This window comes from Schistocerca serialis, chromosome 4, assembly GCF_023864345.2.
Source record: "Schistocerca serialis cubense isolate TAMUIC-IGC-003099 chromosome 4, iqSchSeri2.2, whole genome shotgun sequence".
NCBI classification, from domain to species: domain Eukaryota; kingdom Metazoa; phylum Arthropoda; class Insecta; order Orthoptera; family Acrididae; genus Schistocerca; species Schistocerca serialis.
Window position 1 is genome coordinate 58,184,223 of NC_064641.1, and position 18,263 is coordinate 58,202,485.

Sequence of the window (18,263 nt, forward strand, 5' to 3'; positions counted from 1 at the left end):
GTTATAAAAATGGTATCTAAGTAAGACAATCGAGTAAAAAATATATTCTAGAGTAGAAAACATTACAGACGCAAAGTGCAAACCCAGAGCAGGGTTTTCTAGGTACGCCAGAAATATGACTGATTCCAGATAGACGAAATGCATCTTCATCATCTTTGTCTCGAAACTGAAAACAAGAATACTCCAGCAAGAATGCTCCATCATGCAAAAGGAAATAGGCATACAACACAAAGCCGCACTAAACTCTGACATCTTCAGAACAGCTCTTGGGACGTTTGAGACTTTCCGCGATGAGAAAAGAACAGATGCTACCAAATGGTCAGATGAACACCGTGGCAGGCACAGTGTATTGATGAAAAACATCTGACTTTTTAAAAAAAACTGAGAATAACTGTCATAAAGGTTGCAAATGTATCGTGGCCCTTAGATGTCCGATTAATTATATGACAAAAAATATTTAAAATAAAAAGCAGAGACAAACGTTAGATCAACTAGCTACAAAAGATTTCATTGCTTTACATACAGAGCCCAAATAAGTGCGGTAGTTAAAAAGTTGTAATTATCATTTCGAAAAATATAAAATTACGTAATTACCTTTTTTATTTGTTTTCAGTTTGCTGTCTGCACTCGTGGCGTGCTTGAAATCCTCGGACCACAGTACCATAGCATGCCGCTAGAGGGACTAAAGCAAAATAGCGGTGCTCATTGCTGTAGTGGAGTTTTTTTTTTTTTTTTCTGGTCATCAGTCTACTGACTGGTTTGATGCGGCCCGCCACGAATTCTTTTCCTGTGCTAACCTCTTCATCTCAGAGTAGCACTTGCAACCTACGTCCTCAATTATTTGCTTGACGTATTCCAATCTCTGTCTTCCTCTACAGTTTTTGCCGAGCCCTCTAGTACCATGGAAGTCATTCCCTCATGTCTTAGCAGGGAGCTCCAACGTTAGGCGGGTTATGGAGCCCCTCAGGAAAATAGCGGGTAGGTCGGGGAAGAATGCCAGTGTGCACTCGGTGTGCTTGCCGGGGGGTCTCGTCCGTGATGTGGAGGAGGCCCTTCCGGCAGCTATTGAACGCACTGGGTGTGACCGGCTGCAGATAGTAGCACATGTCGGAACGAATGACGCCTGCCGCTTGGGTTCTGAGGCCATCCTTGGTTCCTTCCGGCGGCTGGCTGATTTAGTGAAGACAACCAGCATCGCACGCGGAGTGCAAGCTGAGCTTAATATCTGCAGCATAGTGCCCAGAGTCGATCGCGGTCCTCTGGTTTGGAGCCGTGTGGAGGGTCTAAACCAGAGGCTCAGACGACTCTGCGACTATAATGGTTGCAAATTCATCGATCTCCGTTATTGGGTGGAGAACTGTAGGGCCCCCCTAGACAGGTCAGGCGTGCACTACACACCGGAAGCAGCTACTAGGGTAGCAGAGTACGTGTGGCGTGCACACGGGGGTTTTTTAGGTTAGAGGGACCCCCCCTTGGGCGAAACGATAAAATACCTGACGGCTTACCAGAGAGGACATTATCATCGTTGATAAAGAACGTCCGTCCTCAGAGACCAAAAACAGGAAAAGTTAACGTAATATTGGTAAACTGCAGGAGTATCCAGGGCAAGGTTCCTGAATTAGTATCTCTTATTGAAGGAAATAGTGCGCATATAGTATTAGGAACGGAAAGTTGGTTAAAACCGGAAGTGAACAGTAACGAAATCCTAGACACAGAATGGAATATATACCGCAAGGATAGGATAAACGCCAATGGTGGAGGAGTATTTATAGCAGTAAAGAATTCAATAATATCCAGTGAAGTTATTAGCGAATGCGAATGTGAAATAATCTGGGTTAAGTTAAGTATCAAAGGTGGGTCAGATATGATAGTCGGATGCTTCTATAGACCACCTGCATCAGCAACCGTAGTAGTTGAGCGCCTCAGAGAGAACCTGCAGAACGTCGTGAAGAAGTTTCGTGATCATACTATTGTAATAGGGGGAGACTTCAATCTACCAGGTATAGAATGGGATAGTCACACAATCAGAACTGGAGCCAGGGACAGAGACTCTTGTGACATTATCCTGACTGCCTTGTCCGAGAATTACTTCGAGCAGATAGTTAGAGAACCAACTCGTGAAGCTAACGTTTTAGACCTCATAGCAACAAATAGACCGGAACTTTTCGACTCCGTGAATGTAGAAGAGGGTATCAGTGATCATAAGTCAGTGGTTGCATCAATGACTACAAGTGTAATAAGAAATGCCAAGAAAGGAAGGAAAATATATTTGCTTAACAAGAGTGATAGGGCACAAATCGCAGAATATCTGAGTGACCACCATCAAACGTTCATTTCTGAGGAAGAGGGTGTGGAACAAAAATGGAAAAAATTCAGAAACATCGTCCAGTACGCCTTAGATAAGTTCGTACCGACTAAGGTCCAAAGCGAGGGGAAAGATCCACCGTGGTATAACAATCATGTACGAAAGGTACTACGGAAACAAAGAAAGCTTCATCATAGGTTTAAGAGTAGTCGAATCATAGCTGATAAGGAAAAGCTGAACGAAGCGAAAAAGAGCGTAAAGAGAGCAATGAGAGAAGCATTCAACGAATTCGAACATAAAACATTGGCAAACAATCTAAACAAGAACCCTAAAAAGTTTTGGTCATATGTAAAATCGGTAAGCGGATCTAAATCCCCTATTCAGTCACTCGTTGACCACGATGGCACCGAAACAGAGGACGACCGAAGAAAGGCAGAAATACTGAATTCAGTGTTCCGAAACTGTTTCACTGCGGAAAATCGTAACACGGTCCCTGACTTCAGCCGTCGCACGGACGCCAAAATGGAAAATATTGAAATAAACGATATCGGAATTGAAAAACAACTGCTATCACTTAGTAGCGGAAAAGCATCCGGACCAGACGAGATACCCTTAAGATTCTACAGTGATTATGCTAAAGAACTTGCCCCCTTTCTATCAGCAATTTATCGTAGATCGCTGGAAGAACGTAAAGTACCTAGCGACTGCAAGAAAGCGCAGGTCGTTCCCACTTTCAAGAAGGGTCATAAATCAGATGCGAATAATTATAGGCCTATTTCGCTTACGTCAATCTGTTGTAGAATAATGGAACATGTTTTGTGTTCTCGTATTATGACGTTCTTAGATAATACAAATCTCCTTCATCATAACCAACATGGATTCCGCAAACAGAGATCATGTGAAACTCAGCTCGCCCTATTTGCCCAAGAAATTCACAGTGCCGTAGACACTGGCGAGCAGATTGATGCCGTATTCCTGGACTTCAGGAAGGCATTTGATACGGTTCCGCACTTACGTTTAGTGAAAAAAATACGAGCTTACGGAATATCGGACCAGGTTTGTGATTGGATTCAGGATTTCCTAGAAGAAAGAACACAACATGTCATTCTTAACGGTTCAAAATCTGCAGATGTAGAGGTAATTTCGGGAGTACCGCAGGGAAGCGTGATAGGACCTTTATTGTTTACAATATACATAAATGACTTAGTTGACAACATCGGTAGCTCCGTGAGGCTATTTGCAGATGACACGGTTGTCTACAAGAAAGTAGCAACATCAGAAGACTCGTACGTACTCCAGGAGGACCTGCAGAGGATTAATGCATGGTGCGACAGCTGGCAGCTTTCCCTAAACGTAGATAAATGTAATATAATGCGCATACATAGGGGCAGAAATCCATTCCAGTACGATTATGCCATAGGTGGTAAATCATTGGAAGCGGTAACGACCGTAAAGTACTTAGGAGTTACTATCCGGAGCGATCTGAAGTGGAATGATCACATAAAACAAATAGTGGGAAAAGCAGGCGCCAGGTTGAGATTCATAGGAAGAATTCTAAGAAAATGTGACTCATCGACGAAAGAAGTAGTTTACAAAACGCTTGTTCGTCCGATTCTTGAGTATTGCTCATCAGTATGGGACCCTTACCAGGTTGGATTAATAGAAGAGATAGACATGATCCAGCGAAAAGCAGCGCGATTCGTCATGGGGACATTTAGCCAGCGCGAGAGCGTTACGGAGATGCTGAACAAGCTCCAGTGGCGGACACTTCAAGAAAGGCGTTACGCAATACGGAGAGGTTTATTATCGAAATTACGAGAGAGCACATTCCGGGAAGAGATGGGCAACATATTACTACCGCCCACATATATCTCGCGTAATGATCACAACGAAAAGATCCGAGAAATTAGAGCAAGTACGGAGACTTACAAGCAGTCGTTCTTCCCACGCACAATTCGTGAATGGAACAGGGAAGGGGGGATCAGATAGTGGTACAATAAGTACCCTCCGCCACACACCGTAAGGTGGCTCGCGGAGTATAGATGTAGATGTAGATGTATCATCCTGTCCCTTCTCCTTATCAGTGTTTTCCACATATTCCTTTCCTCTCCGATTCTGCGTAGAACCTCCTCATTCCTTACCTTATCAGTCCACCTAATTTTCAACATTCGTCTATAGTACCACATCTCAAATGCTTCGATTCTCTTCTGTTCCGGTTTTCCCGCAGTCCATGTTTCACTACCATACAATGCTGTACTCCAGATGTACATCCTCAGAAATTTCTTCCTCAAATTAAGGCCGGTATTTGATATTAGTAGACTTCTCTTGGCCAGAAATGCCTTTTTTGCCGTAGCGTGTCTGCTTCTGATGTCCTCCTTGCTCCGACCGTCATTGGTTATTTTACTGCCTAGGTAGCAGAATTCCTTAACTTCATTGACTTCGTGACCATCAATCCTGATGTTAAGTTTCTCGCTGTTCTCATTTCTACTACTTCTCATTACCTTCATCTTTCTCCGATTTACCCTCAAACCATACTGTGTACTCATTAGACTGTTCATTCCGTTCAGCAGATCATTTAATTCTTCTTCACTTTCACTCAGGATAGCAATGTCATCAGCGAATCGTATCATTGATATCCTTTCACCTTGTATTTTAATTCCACTCCTGAACCTTTCTTTTATTTCCGTCATTGCTTCCTCGATGTACAGATTGAAGAGTAGGGGCGAAAGGCTACAGCCTTGTCTTACACCCTTCTTAATACGAGCACTTCGTTCTTGATCGTCCACTCTTATTATTCCCTCTTGGTTGTTGTACATATTGTATATGACCCGTCTCTCCCTATAGCTTACCCCTACTTTTTTCAGAATCTCGAACAGCTTGCACCATTTTATATTGTCGAACGCTTTTTCCAGGTCGACAAATCCTATGAAAGTGTCTTGATTTTTCTTTAGCCTTGCTTCCATTATTAGCCGTAACGTCAGAATTGCCTCTCTCGTCCCTTTACTTTTCCTAAAGCCAAACTGATCGTCACCTAGCGCATTCTCAATTTTCTTTTCCATTCTTCTGTATATTATTCTTGTAAGCAGCTTCGATGCATGAGCTGTTAAGCTGATTGTGCGATAATTCTCGCACTTGTCAGCTCTTGCCGTCTTCGGAATTGTGTGGATGATGCTTTTCGGAAAGTCAGACGGTATATCGCCAGACTCATATATTCTACACACCAACGAGAATAGTCGTTTTGTTGCCACTTCCCCCAATGATTTTAGAAATTCTGATGGAATGTTATCTATCCCTTCTGCCTTATTTGACCGTAAGTCCTCCAAAGCTCTTTTAAATTCCGATTCTAATACTGGATCCCCTATCTCTTCTAAATCGACTCCTGTTTCTTCTTCTATCACATCAGACAAATCTTCACCCTCATAGAGGCTTTCAATGTATTCTTTCCACCTATCTGCTCTCTCCTCTGCATTTAACAGTGGAATTCCCGTTGCACTCTTAATGTTACCACCGTTGCTTTTAATGTCACCAAAGGTTGTTTTGACTTTCCTGTATGCTGAGTCTGTCCTTCCGACAATCATATCTTTTTCGATGTCTTCACATTTTTCCTGCAGCCATTTCGTCTTAGCTTCCCTGCACTTCCTATTTATTTCATTTCTCAGCGACTTGTATTTCTGTATTCCTGATTTTCCCGGAACATGTTTGTACTTCCTCCTTTCATCAATCAACTGAAGTATTTCTTCTGCTACCCATGGTTTCTTCGCAGCTACCTTCTTTGTACCTATGTTTTCCTTCCCAACTTCTGTGATGGCCCCTTTTAGAGATGTTCGTTCCTCTTCAACTGCACTGCCTACTGCGCTATTCCTTATTGCTGTATCTATAGCGTTAGAGAACTTCAAACGTATCTCGTCATTCCTTAGTACTTCCGTATCCCACTTCTTTTAGTATTGATTCTTCCTGACTAATGTCTTGAACTTCAGACTACTCTTCATCACTACTATATTGTGATCCGAGTCTATATCTGCTCCTGGGTACGCCTTACAATCCAGTATCTGATTTCGGAATCTCTGTCTGACCATGATGTAATCTGATTGAAATCTTCCCGTATCTCCCGGCCTTTTCCAAGTATACCTCCTCCTCTTGTGATTCTTGAACAGGGTATTCGCTATTACTAGCTGAAACTTGTTACAGAACTCAATTAGTCTTTCTCCTCTTTCATTCCTTGTCCCAAGCCCATATTCTCCTGTAACCTTTTCTTCTACTCCTTCCCCTACAATTGCATTCCAGTCGCCGATGACTATTAGATTTTCGTCCCTCTTTACATACTGCATTACCCTTTCAATATCCTCATACACTTTCTCTATTTGTTCATCTTCAGCTTGCGACGTCGGCATGTATACCTGAACTATCGTTGTCGTTGTTGGTCTGCTCTCGATTCTGATTAGAACAACCCGGTCACTGAACTGTTCACAGTAACACACCCTCTGCCCTACCTTCCTATTCATAACGAATCCTACACCTATTATACCATTTTCTGCTGCTGTTGATATTACCCGATACTCATCTGACCAGAAATCCTTGTTTTCCTTCCACTTCACTTCACTGACCCCTACTGTATCTAGATTGAGCCTTTGCATTTCCCTTTTCAGATTTTCTAGTTTCCCTACCACGTTCAAGTGGAGTACCGTGCAGTTATTCGCTTGTTGCTGCATTTGAAGGGGAGCATCGCTGCCACAGTCCGTGCTGAGTTGTTTGGAAGTGTCCAGCAACAATGCTCCATCATGCGGCACAGTGGTTAGATTGCGTATATCAGCGATTCCCAACCTTTCTGAGGCCATTAACCGTGAATGTAATCACATATTACCCAATCACCGTCCCCATCCCTCTCTCTAGCACCGACAACACAGCGCCTAAGCAAACTTTAGAATAAAAAAGAATTTTCTTCGAATGGTTATTTTCTTAAATGACGAAAGATAAATTATTTTTAGTGTTAATAGGTGTGTTATTAAACCACGAACTAATGAGTCAATGAGGCCTTTGGTACTGCACACTTCTAACAACCTTCTTTGTAGAATGGTGAAGCAATTCTCAGTATATATCAGATGCTGCCTACGCTTTCTCAGAAAAGAAAACTGACTATCCACATTGAGGTTAGAGGCTTGTTATAAAAAGTGCTTCCAGTGCACCAATCCTCTGTCTAGCGACACTTGCTTCGTCAACACCCTGCATCCCCATATAAAACTAACCAAGCTAAAATGTGTGCGCTATACTTATTGTTTGTAAATCACTTGATTGCCTGACTTCTCACTTCTGAACTGGTAGCAATTGGATGACTTATGCCTACCAATGGTTTTTGTTTGATCACTGACACTTAATAATAATAATACTGTGTATACCTTACAGCAGTTTAGCAGCCACTGACTAGTTACTGTTGCGTTGTGCTGCCAATCAATTCGTTAATCTGTTGCGAAGTGAATACTGAAGCAATTTCTGCTCCACTGTGGAAACTACAAACAACTTGAAGAAAGCATTTTCATGAGATATGAGATATTGACATATTTAAGCGTCCTCTAAGACAAAAAAGAGATGCACTACGAAGACGTAGATGTGATGTAGATGTACAGGTACATAAATTACTGCAGTTTCAGAAAAATTGGATGATTTATTCAAGACAAAGAGCTTTACAAATTGAGCAAGTTAATAAAGCGTCGGTCAAACTCAGATTCTTATGTGAGTTACACATGATGGCAGCCAGTCAAAGAATGTTTTAGGGAATTGGTTTAAAAAATTTATTGCAAAGGCCCAGTCAAATCTTTGTAAGTCTACTCCCAGAGCACTTACGCTGTGCCTACGTGAGACAAGTTGCCTGTCTTTCAAAACCGAGGCACTTCTGTCGAGTTAAAGCTGTTGGCAAGAGACGCCTTGAGCCCTCTGCTGAAACTGCTAGCGAATTCACGCCATTGGTTTCAGCCAAAAGCGCGCGTGGGATACAGGTCACGTGTGTGGACGCTGGAGTGATCTGCGGAGTGGAACACAGTTGCCTCTCTCCCTTGTAATCCAGACCTCGAGCGGAACAGACGTCTTCTTGGAAGGCAGAGCCTCTGGCTCTCTTTTGACGACCGGCCTCCAACGTAAGTTAACATGAACCGCTTCCCCTTCCGTTGCCCATTTCAATTAATTGTTCCACCTCCTAGACTGGCCTAAACCTGGCAACTTCCGACCCTACATCTACATCTACATTGATACTCCGCAAGCCACCCAACGGTGTGTGGCGGAGGGCACTTTACGTGCCATTGTCATTACCTCCCTTTCCTGTTCCAGTCGCGTATGGTTCGCGGGAAGAACGACTGTCTGAAAGCCTCCGCGAGCGCGCTAATCTCTCTAATTTTACATTCGTGATCTCCTCGGGAGGTATAAGTAGGGGGAAGCAATATATTCGATACCTCATCCAGAAACGCACCCTCTCGAAACCTGGCGAGCAATCTACACCGCGATGCAGAGCCCCTCTCTTGCAGAGTCTGCCACTTGAATTTGCTAAACATCTCCGTAACGCTATCACGGTTACCAAATAACCCTGTGACGAAACGCGCCGCTCTTCTTTGGATCTTCTCTATCTCCTCCGTCAGACCGATCTGGTACGGATCCCACACTGATGAGGAATACTCAAGTATAGGTCGAACGAGTGTTTTGTAAGCCACCTCCTTTGTTGATGGACTACATTTTCTAAGCACTCTCCCAATGAATCTCAACCTGGTACCCACCTTACCAACAATTAATTTTATATGATCATTCCACTTCAAATCGTTCCGCACGCATACTCCCAGATATTTTACAGAAGTAACTGCTACCAGTGTTTGTTCCGCTATCATATAATCATACAAGAAAGGATCCTTCTTTCTATGTATTCGCAATACATTACATTAGTCTATATTAAGGGTCAGTTGCCACTCCCTGCACCAAGTGCCTATCCGCTGCAGATCTTCCTGCATTTCGCTACAATTTTCTAATGCTGCAACTTCTCTGTATACTACAGCATCATCCGCGAAAAGCCGCATGGAACTTCCGACACTATATACTAAGTCAAACTGCGAGCCCCTTATACACCGTACATTGAAATACATCTTCTTTATTGTACCTAATATCCTGTTTTGTCATTTAACGGCAGCCCTGGATGCCCACTCTCTAATCCTGAGCCCTCGACATCCTGCACCGTGTCGTCACGAGGCCTATGTAACAACCTTCACTCCCCCTTCTCCCTGCCCACGTACACATCAACATTGGCGTCAGATGTGGGGTTCGTTCCCACTGTTCGGTCCATAGGGTGGCCGTTTTCTTTTCGGTCATGTTCGACGTTGTGTGGTCGGTCAACATTGGCCACTGTTTTCCCGCTACGAGCCGAGCCTGGGTGCTGCAGAGCGCCGGGCGCGAAGCCGCGCCACGCCCTGCGTTCGCACATACCAGCCCCCGGCGCAAAGTCCACCTCGCGCCTCTCGCAGCCCGCCGCATCAACACGTGAGTCTCAAAGTGGTTCTGTCCGGTTCTGGGCAACGTGACTGATCTGCTGCAACTAGCCGCCAGGCAGAAGGCACTGACGAACTTCAAGTGAAAAATAAAAATCAAATTTTTATACTAATAAATCCATTCAGTAACGACCCCCACTGTACAAAGTAGTTATCTGGCTTAGCATTGATTGATAGAGTAGTTGGACGTCCTCCTGAGGGACTTCATCCCAAATTCTGTCCAATTGGCGCTTCAGACCGTCAAAACCCGGAGCTAGTTCGATGGCTCTGTCCATAATACTCCAAATGTTATGAACTGCGGAGTGATACGGCCATCTTGCTGGCCAGTGCATGGTTTGGGGAACACCAAGACAAGCGGTAGAAACACTAAACATGTCCAGGAAGATGTTCTCATGGTGAAATGAAAGTCCAGGATGGCTTGCAATTACGGGGCGTAGAATTTCGTCGACGTACCGCTGTGATATAAGGGATGACAACCAAAGCGGTCCTGCTATAAAATGAAATGGCACTGCAGTCCATCACTACTGTTCATTGGACCCTATGGCAGGGGTAAAATACAGGGAGCGAAAGGCTATTTACAATTTGTACAGAAACCAGATGGCAGTTATAAGAGTCGAGGGATATGAAAGGGAAGCAGTGGTTGGGAAGGGAGTGAGACAGGGTTGTAGCCTCTCCCCGATGTTATTCAATCTGTATATTGAGTAAGCAGTAACGGAAACAAAAGAAAAATTCGGAGTAGGTATTAAAATCCATGGAGAAGAAAAAAAACTCTTGAGGTTCGCCGATGACATTGTAATTCTGTTGGAGACAGCAAAGGACTTGGAAGAGCAGCTGAATGGAATGGACAGTGTCTTGAAAGGAGGATATAAAATGAACATCAACAAAAGCAAAACGAGGATAATAGAATGTAGTCGAATTAAGTCGGGTGATGCTGCGGGAATTAGATTAGAAAATGAGACACTTAAAGTAGTAAAGGAGTTTTGCTATTTGGGTAGCAAAATAACTGATGATGGTCGAAGTAGAGAGGATACAAAATGTGGACTGGCAATGGCAAGGAAAGCGTTTCTGAAGAAGAGATATATGTTAAAATCGAGTATTGATTTAAGTGTCAGGAAGTCGTTTCTGAAAGTATTTGTATGGAGTGTAGCCATGCATGGAAGTGAAACATGGACGATAAATAGTTTAGACAAGAAGAGAATAGAAGCTTTCGAAATGTGGTGCTACAGAAGAATGCTGAAGATTAGATGGGTAGATCACATAACTAATGAGGAAGTATTGAATAGGATTGGGGAGAAGAGAAGTTTGTGGCACAACTTTACCAGAAGAAGGGATCGGTTGGTAGGACATGTTCTGAGGCATCAAGGTATCACCAATTTAGTACTGGAGGGCAGCGTGGAGGGTAAAAATCTTAGAGGGAGACCAAGAGATGAATACACTAAGCAGATTCAGAATGATGTAGGCTGCAGTAGGTACTGGGAGATGAAGAGGCTTGCACAGCGTAGAGTAGCATGGAGAGCTGCATCAAACCAGTCTCAGGACGGAAGACCACAACAACAACAACATGGCAGGCGACATTCTTGTTGGTATTCCAGTGCATTATTAGCTTGCTCAATATGTGAAGCTCTTTGTCTTGAATAAATCATCCAATTTTTCTGAAATTTCCATCATTTGTTTTTCTGTACATGTACAGTCGTGGACAAAACGAGCGAGACCCCTCGCCTTTTCGTTATGCTGAACAGCACAGCTTTAAAGTCTGCTACGCAGCATAACAGGCAAGGAGACGAAGTGCTACCAACATACTATGCACAGACGTGAAATTGAAAAACCATTCGAACTTTGTCAGACTGTTTTCAATCACGTGTTAAATACAAGACGTAGCCGGCCGTTGTGACAAAGCGGTTCTAGGCGCTTCAGTCACGAACCGCGCGGCTGCATCAGTCGCAGGTTGGAATCCTACTTCGGGCATGGATGTGTGTGATGTTCTTAGGTTAGGTAGGTTTAAGTAGTACTAGGTCTAGGGGACTAATGACCTCAGCAGTTCGGTCGCATAGTTCTTAGAGCCATTTCCTGACCTTCCGCGTAAATTTTTTTTACATAAACGGCCGCATCTTTAGATAACGTTGACATAGAAGCTCAATTTTTTACACCACCATGGGACAGTATACGGCAGAAAGTGCGATACATTTACGCTTATCATGTCTGCCTGTACTCGAGGTAAAAGGATTTTAAGGATTGGGTAGACAGACAGACGGTCAAGAAAGTGAGACTAGTAGGATTCCAGTTTTACCAATTTAGGTGACGAAATCCTAACAACCAAAATAGCTACGAAAGTTACTGAAGATGAGGTCCTCATAAATAATTCTCCCTACTCTTTATTCGAAATGTTCTAGTTGCAGTCGATACATCAGCATATTAATCATAGCTATGCTTTCGATCCAAATCATGTTTACAAGAATGCAAATAAAATCCATTTGCCTACACACGTGGTAATTCAGATCCCACTTCGGCTAATGAACGTTTCCTGGCTGTGGCGAGTCTAATGGAGAATTCGAAACATTGTAGAATACGCTTGGCAGCTATGTCGCCGTTTATTTCATGGGCTGGTGCAGAATTATCCTACTAAATTTACTCGCTAATAACAATATTTTGTTATTTCGATAAACATCCCGAATGATTGTCACATAAGCGGTGCCATAAAGGTAGACAATTTCTTTTTTCAGTCCAGAAAGCTCTAGGCAACAGAAACTGTAGATCATTTTGCCATTTTCGTTGCGAAATTGCCGGTTTATTCATGTCTGGGGTAATAATAGAGGGCTGTTAGCCTGGGTTGTCTGCTAGCGTAGTGAAAGGTGTTTGCTAATGCAAGGGGGGTGCGGTTTGTTTTCGGTTCTAATGTCGATGGAGCCAGACAGACTATCAGTAGAGCAATTTTAAGAAATTCTCACTCCCCCAAAACGTTTTATTGCTACCTTTATTCTGTACCAGCGCCCTGTGCATATCAATATGAAACTCTTGTAGAATTTCGTACCCGTTACTGCCTACTTTTTCCGCTTATGTCAATAACTGAATTGACTTAAGTGTGGCACTGAATGATTTTTAACTGAATTTCGTTATGAGTCTTCCCGCATTGCTAAATTTGCACACCTTCATGGTAGGTCAGCAACGGTAATCCAGTATGACTGGTCTGAACGTTGACACAGACCGTTTCGCGGCCGAATGCGCATAATATTTTGCTGATTCGCAACGATATGGGGTAAAATAGTTCAAATGGGTCTGAGCACTATGGGACTCAACATCAGAGGTCATCAGTCCCCTAGAACTTAGAACTACTTAAACCTAACTAACCTAAGAACATCACACACATCCATGCCCGATGCAGGATTCGAAACTGCGACCGTAGCAGTCGCGCGGTTCCGGACTGAAGCGCCTAGAACCGCTTGGCCACCGTGGCCGGCGATATGGAGTACTTTGTATTACTAAAACAGTTATATTATCTCTAGAAGCTGAAATTCAATTTTATTAGTACAGTTCATACTAATTAGCGTTTCTTCTTTCATTTATATCTTTATATTTACGTGTTATGTTTAACAGACTTATCAGCATTCATATAGTCTTACACATGATTGAAAACAGTCTGACAAAGTTCGGATGGTTTTCAATTTCTCGCCTGTCCATAGTATGTTGGTAGCACTTCGTCGCCTTGCCTGTTATGCTGTGTAGCAAACTTTAAAGCTGTGCGGATCAGCATAACGAAAAGACGAGGGGTCTCGCTCGTTTTGTCCACGACTGTACATCACATCTACGTCTTCGTAGTGATCTTTTTTTTTTGTCTTACCAAATGTAATGTCTTAGATTGCGATTAAATATCTCAGTATGTCATATCCCATGAAAATGTCATGTCTTTGCTGATCATCTGGGTTCAGTTCGAAGCAGGACTCGTCACTGAAGACAATTCTACTCCAGTCAATGAGATTCCAGGCCGAAGATGTGTCTGGAGACGCCCTCAACAGCGGTGGTATACTGCCACTTCCGACCTAGATAAACAAACTTTTGAATGATATCCTCATTTGTCATCTGACACAGTAGTTTAGAACTTTTTTTGTAGGTTCATTTCTATTCACCCCATTGCTTCTAATCATCCCACTTTATGGCATTTTCGGAGCGGAACATTTCCTGAACAGTACAAATGCAGACTTCCACACCACTGTCTTTGACAAGTCATCCATCATTGGCAAAAATGTGTCACAGTGAAGGATGAGTGTGTAGCGAACAACTAACACCATCATCACGTTTTATGCTCAAGGTTTCATATTTTTCGAGGTGATAATTAATAACTGTGACTAGCATAATGTTCTACTGGTCTTGTATGCTACCGCTTCTGTTTTGCCATTTTCTGCTGTTGGGTGAGCCTGTGAGCCGAACGTATAGCCGGCCGCGGTGGTCTCGCGGTTCTAGGCGCGCAGTCCGGAACCGCACGACTGCTACGGTCGCAGGTTCGAATCCTGCCTCGGGCATGGATGTGTGTGATGTCCTTAGGCTAGTTAGGTTTAGGTAGTTCTAAGTTCTAGGGGACTGATGACCACAGCTGTTAAGTCCCATAGTGCTCAGAGCCAGCCGAACGTATAAGAGAAAAATTTTGCACAACGGATTTTATAACGCTAATTTGTCCCCCTGACACTTATACGCTCTCCAGAAGCGTAAGCTTATCCTTTGCGCTATATGTGACATCAACTAGTCGTATGCAAATCTGGTTGGTTTCTAACCACATCCTCAGTATATGCTAGAATGTTCAAACGTGCTGACCTACAAACATTGCCGCCACCAGGTGGCTGCAAACATGAAATACACAAATAAGGAGATAATAAATGACAAAAGAAAGTACTAGCTATGAAATGATACACTCAGTAGTATTAAACTCTTTACTCTTCCGCAATTTACTCTATACAAGATTACACAGTACGAGGAACATTTTAGTTCTGCCTATTCACATTTGGTAATCGCTCTGTCTGGCACTGTCCTGTCATAGGAATACTGACATCAGCTATAGCAATTGCAATTATATTTAGAACTACACTCGCGACTAGCAACGTGAAGCCTCAGCATAGAACGAAAAAGACACGTGATCAGCAATTTACTTTACTTCCCCAACCGTCGTTGCAAATGCACGACCACTACAGTGATCTAACGCTTATCGCTGCAAAGGTGCTCGCCTCAGCGAGATAACATAAATTCTACCTCACCAAAAGCTTCCGTAGGCACCTCCACGGCTGCCGTGGAACACCAAACGATCCTCAGGCTCTCGCTACAAGCACTCTGTCCCAGTAACGAGGTTGCACACCTCGCCAGGACCAACCTCTCTCCTCGACGCCCCAGGAACAAGTGTTTCACAGTCGCTACGCTTTTTCGTAGCTCCTGTTCTTTTTTCTTCCCCCCTTTAATGTGCTTGGCCAATCATGTTGCTGGAAGGCGTTCGTTTCCGAGCGCCGACCAATCTCAGTTTTGCAGCCAACCGAAGCTTCTAGAAGTTTCCAGACTGTTTCAGAAGCTTCCGCTCCGGCCGTTGGTAAAGCCACCAACACGCCGCCACGTGTTTTGTGAGCGAGCCCCTGTGTATTCTTGTCCTCGGCGACGTGGCTCCGCTAAGCCGTGGTCCACCCGCCTGGGGTTTCCAGGAGCTTACGGGAGCTGTCGTCTCACTCACCACAAGACTACACAGAAACTCCAGATATTCGCAGAACCCGTTTATTCTGAATCTGGGGAACTACAACCACAACCATAGATGGAAACATAAAAGACCAAAAGACATACTTGTAAGGACCTAACATCTATGGCCAAGCATACGCAAACATAACGGTACAGGTTAATCAGACTCCATTACTGGATATCCAGCTGGAATACACTGCCGAATAACTGGCACCACGCAGGGAAGCCGTACCGTACACTGCATGCAGACATGCTCCACATATCACCCACACAGTGAGATGATCTATGGCCGATCTCCCACTACTGTATAACGATCTTGATTGTTCCAGGAATGTAGCGGCTGCAGCAACTGGGATACATCGCCATCGCTTGCCACGGTAATGATGCATGATACCCGTACTAACAAATCCAACCTTGCATGAACTATCGCAGCTAGTAAGCCACTACTGATCTTACTACCCATCCCACTGTCGCAGAGGTTTTTTTCCCACGGCACGAGCCTTGGCACTTCTTTCCCTCTGCTCTTCAAATCGCTACCCTCATTCGCGTTTCGTCCACTATCTATCACCTGATGGACCGTGTTAATGCGTAGTCTTACCCAGACGCACGGATAACATCACAACCCAGCATCCTGTGATCCACTTACTAGATAACTAACATGTGTACGGAGGTGACAGTAGAACTTTTGGTTTGGTCACCACATTGGTGTGGGCGTGGAGGGGCCCCATCTCTATGTAAAAGCTCTCAGGCCTGCCTGGCCCGCTTGTGTCTTTCCCATTCCCCTTTCAGCCTCCCGTCTCTGTCCGCTTCACTATCGCCCAACATGCAGATATTCTGCTACAAATTAAGATCCCTAGCCGATGTCAGTGTCGTTTATGGTCTCCTGTCTTGAAGTTTATACTATTAAAGGGTCTTCTTTCCGGAGTGGTAGTTGTAACGTGGCTCAAAATGATGCCACCTTACAAAATGATGCCACCTTACAGTATCAATAAACAAAGCTGAACATGTAGCAGACATTGTCCAACCTCGCAGCCACGTCATGTGATGGTGGTTCATTGGCGTTCCTAGTACGTGCGACTTTTTGTACAGATACTCTATGCTACCCTCTTTTGTTGCAGGAGACGCTGCGGCTGTTCCCAACGGCGCCTGCTGCACCATACCTGGTGACTGAGGACACCCCCCTGTCAGGGGGTCGGTATGCGGCGCCGCGTGGCAGCACCGTGATGGTCGCCTACTACCTGTTGCACCGCCAACCCCAGCTGTTTCCAGACCCGCACAAGTTCGACCCCAGTCGTTTCCTGGAGGGTGGCAGCGCGGCAAACAGGAAACCTTACAGCTACGTGCCGTTTGGTGTCGGCCCTCGCAAATGCGTGGGAGGCCGGTATGCAACTTTGCAAATTAAAACTGTACTGTCAACGGTGCTGCGGCGTTATCGTATACTGCCTGGATCCAGCAGAAAGGATCTAGAAGAGAGTGTATTTTCCATAGCACTCTTTCCACTCACTGGCTATAGAGTTACTTTTGTCCCACGAGACAACATACCTTCGAGTTCTCCGTGAAACATTTCTGCAGTGGGAAATTAAATGTCAGCAATCTTTCTACAAAGCTTTAGCTGTTACTGGGGTATTTTTGCTGAGAATTCCCGTTACAATAATGACAAGTGAAGTTAGTTAATTCCATATTCCAAGGATTATATCGTCTTTGAAGAAACAGTATCATGTAAATGACTTTTCCGGATTTCAGCCGGTTGATCTATTTCATACTGTTACTGCGGGACTAACAAATTTTCAAATACGTGCAATGAAAGTGAAGCTGAAAGTCAAACGAGGTAAAAAGAGACGTTTACTCCACATAAATGTAAAAGAATAGAACAATTCTGTAGGGGAGGAGCTCCATAAGGCTGTTCGCAGATATTGCTGTCGTCTATAGGGAGATGGATACGCTGGAAGACTGTAGCGAAAAGCAGGACGGCCTGCACACAGAGTATCGAACATGGTGGAGTGATTGGTAGCTGTCAATCACTCTCAGAAAAGAATCTCCACTTTCATACGCTGCTATCAATGAGTACCGATTTCTTTCTTGATTGAAACACTGTCTTGTGACGTGCTGTATGTTCTCATCAATCGAAAGCTTCACCAGAGGTCTACTATTCAACTCCGAGATAAATATAACTATAAAAGGTGCTGTCATTTATGCGCTTCTGAATTCATGTGGCAAATTGGTAGTCAGTTACACGGTGTTTTTTCTTCAACGACGATATTCAGAATAAATGTTATGATATGAAACATCTTACTTGACCAAAAGATAGCACATAGAATTTAAAAAAATATGTGGATACATGCTGGTCATATACAGGTTTATATCTGACTACACATTTCTATTGAAGAAGTTTTTGAAGAAAAACAACTTTACATTTGAAAATACCGCTTCTGCCTGTGAGGCACTTTATTTCCGTAGGTAGATTGTCCATGTTTTATAATTAAGTATTTTTTAAAGTTAGATTCGCTAGAGGGAAGTGTATATAAGTTTTCCTTTTACTATTTGTGAATATCTCTATTACTCTCAAGCTGCAATGGACTGATAAAATCAATTTTCAAAAGTGAATAAATCTGCTATTATTCTCTGGTTAATGTTCTTAATTGCTAAATAGATCGTTAGATACTACGTGTAGGTAAACCCCATAAATAATTCTAATTACTATATTTTATGCAATGAACACTTTTTAAGTGAGCAATTGC

General features: G+C 43.6%; 1 protein-coding gene across 1 annotated transcript in view; it reads left to right on the plus strand.

Moving 5' to 3' along the window:
- LOC126473881 (cytochrome P450 4C1-like) overlaps positions 1-17,907 on the plus strand; it is a 331,661-nt gene extending 313,754 nt beyond the window's left edge. The window contains exon 6 of the mRNA XM_050101217.1: positions 16,644-17,907. Coding sequence (XP_049957174.1) covers positions 16,644-17,084 — 441 coding nt within the window. The 3' untranslated portion in view covers positions 17,085-17,907. The remainder of the gene's footprint in view (positions 1-16,643) is intronic.
- The last annotated feature ends 356 nt before the right edge of the window (positions 17,908-18,263 follow it).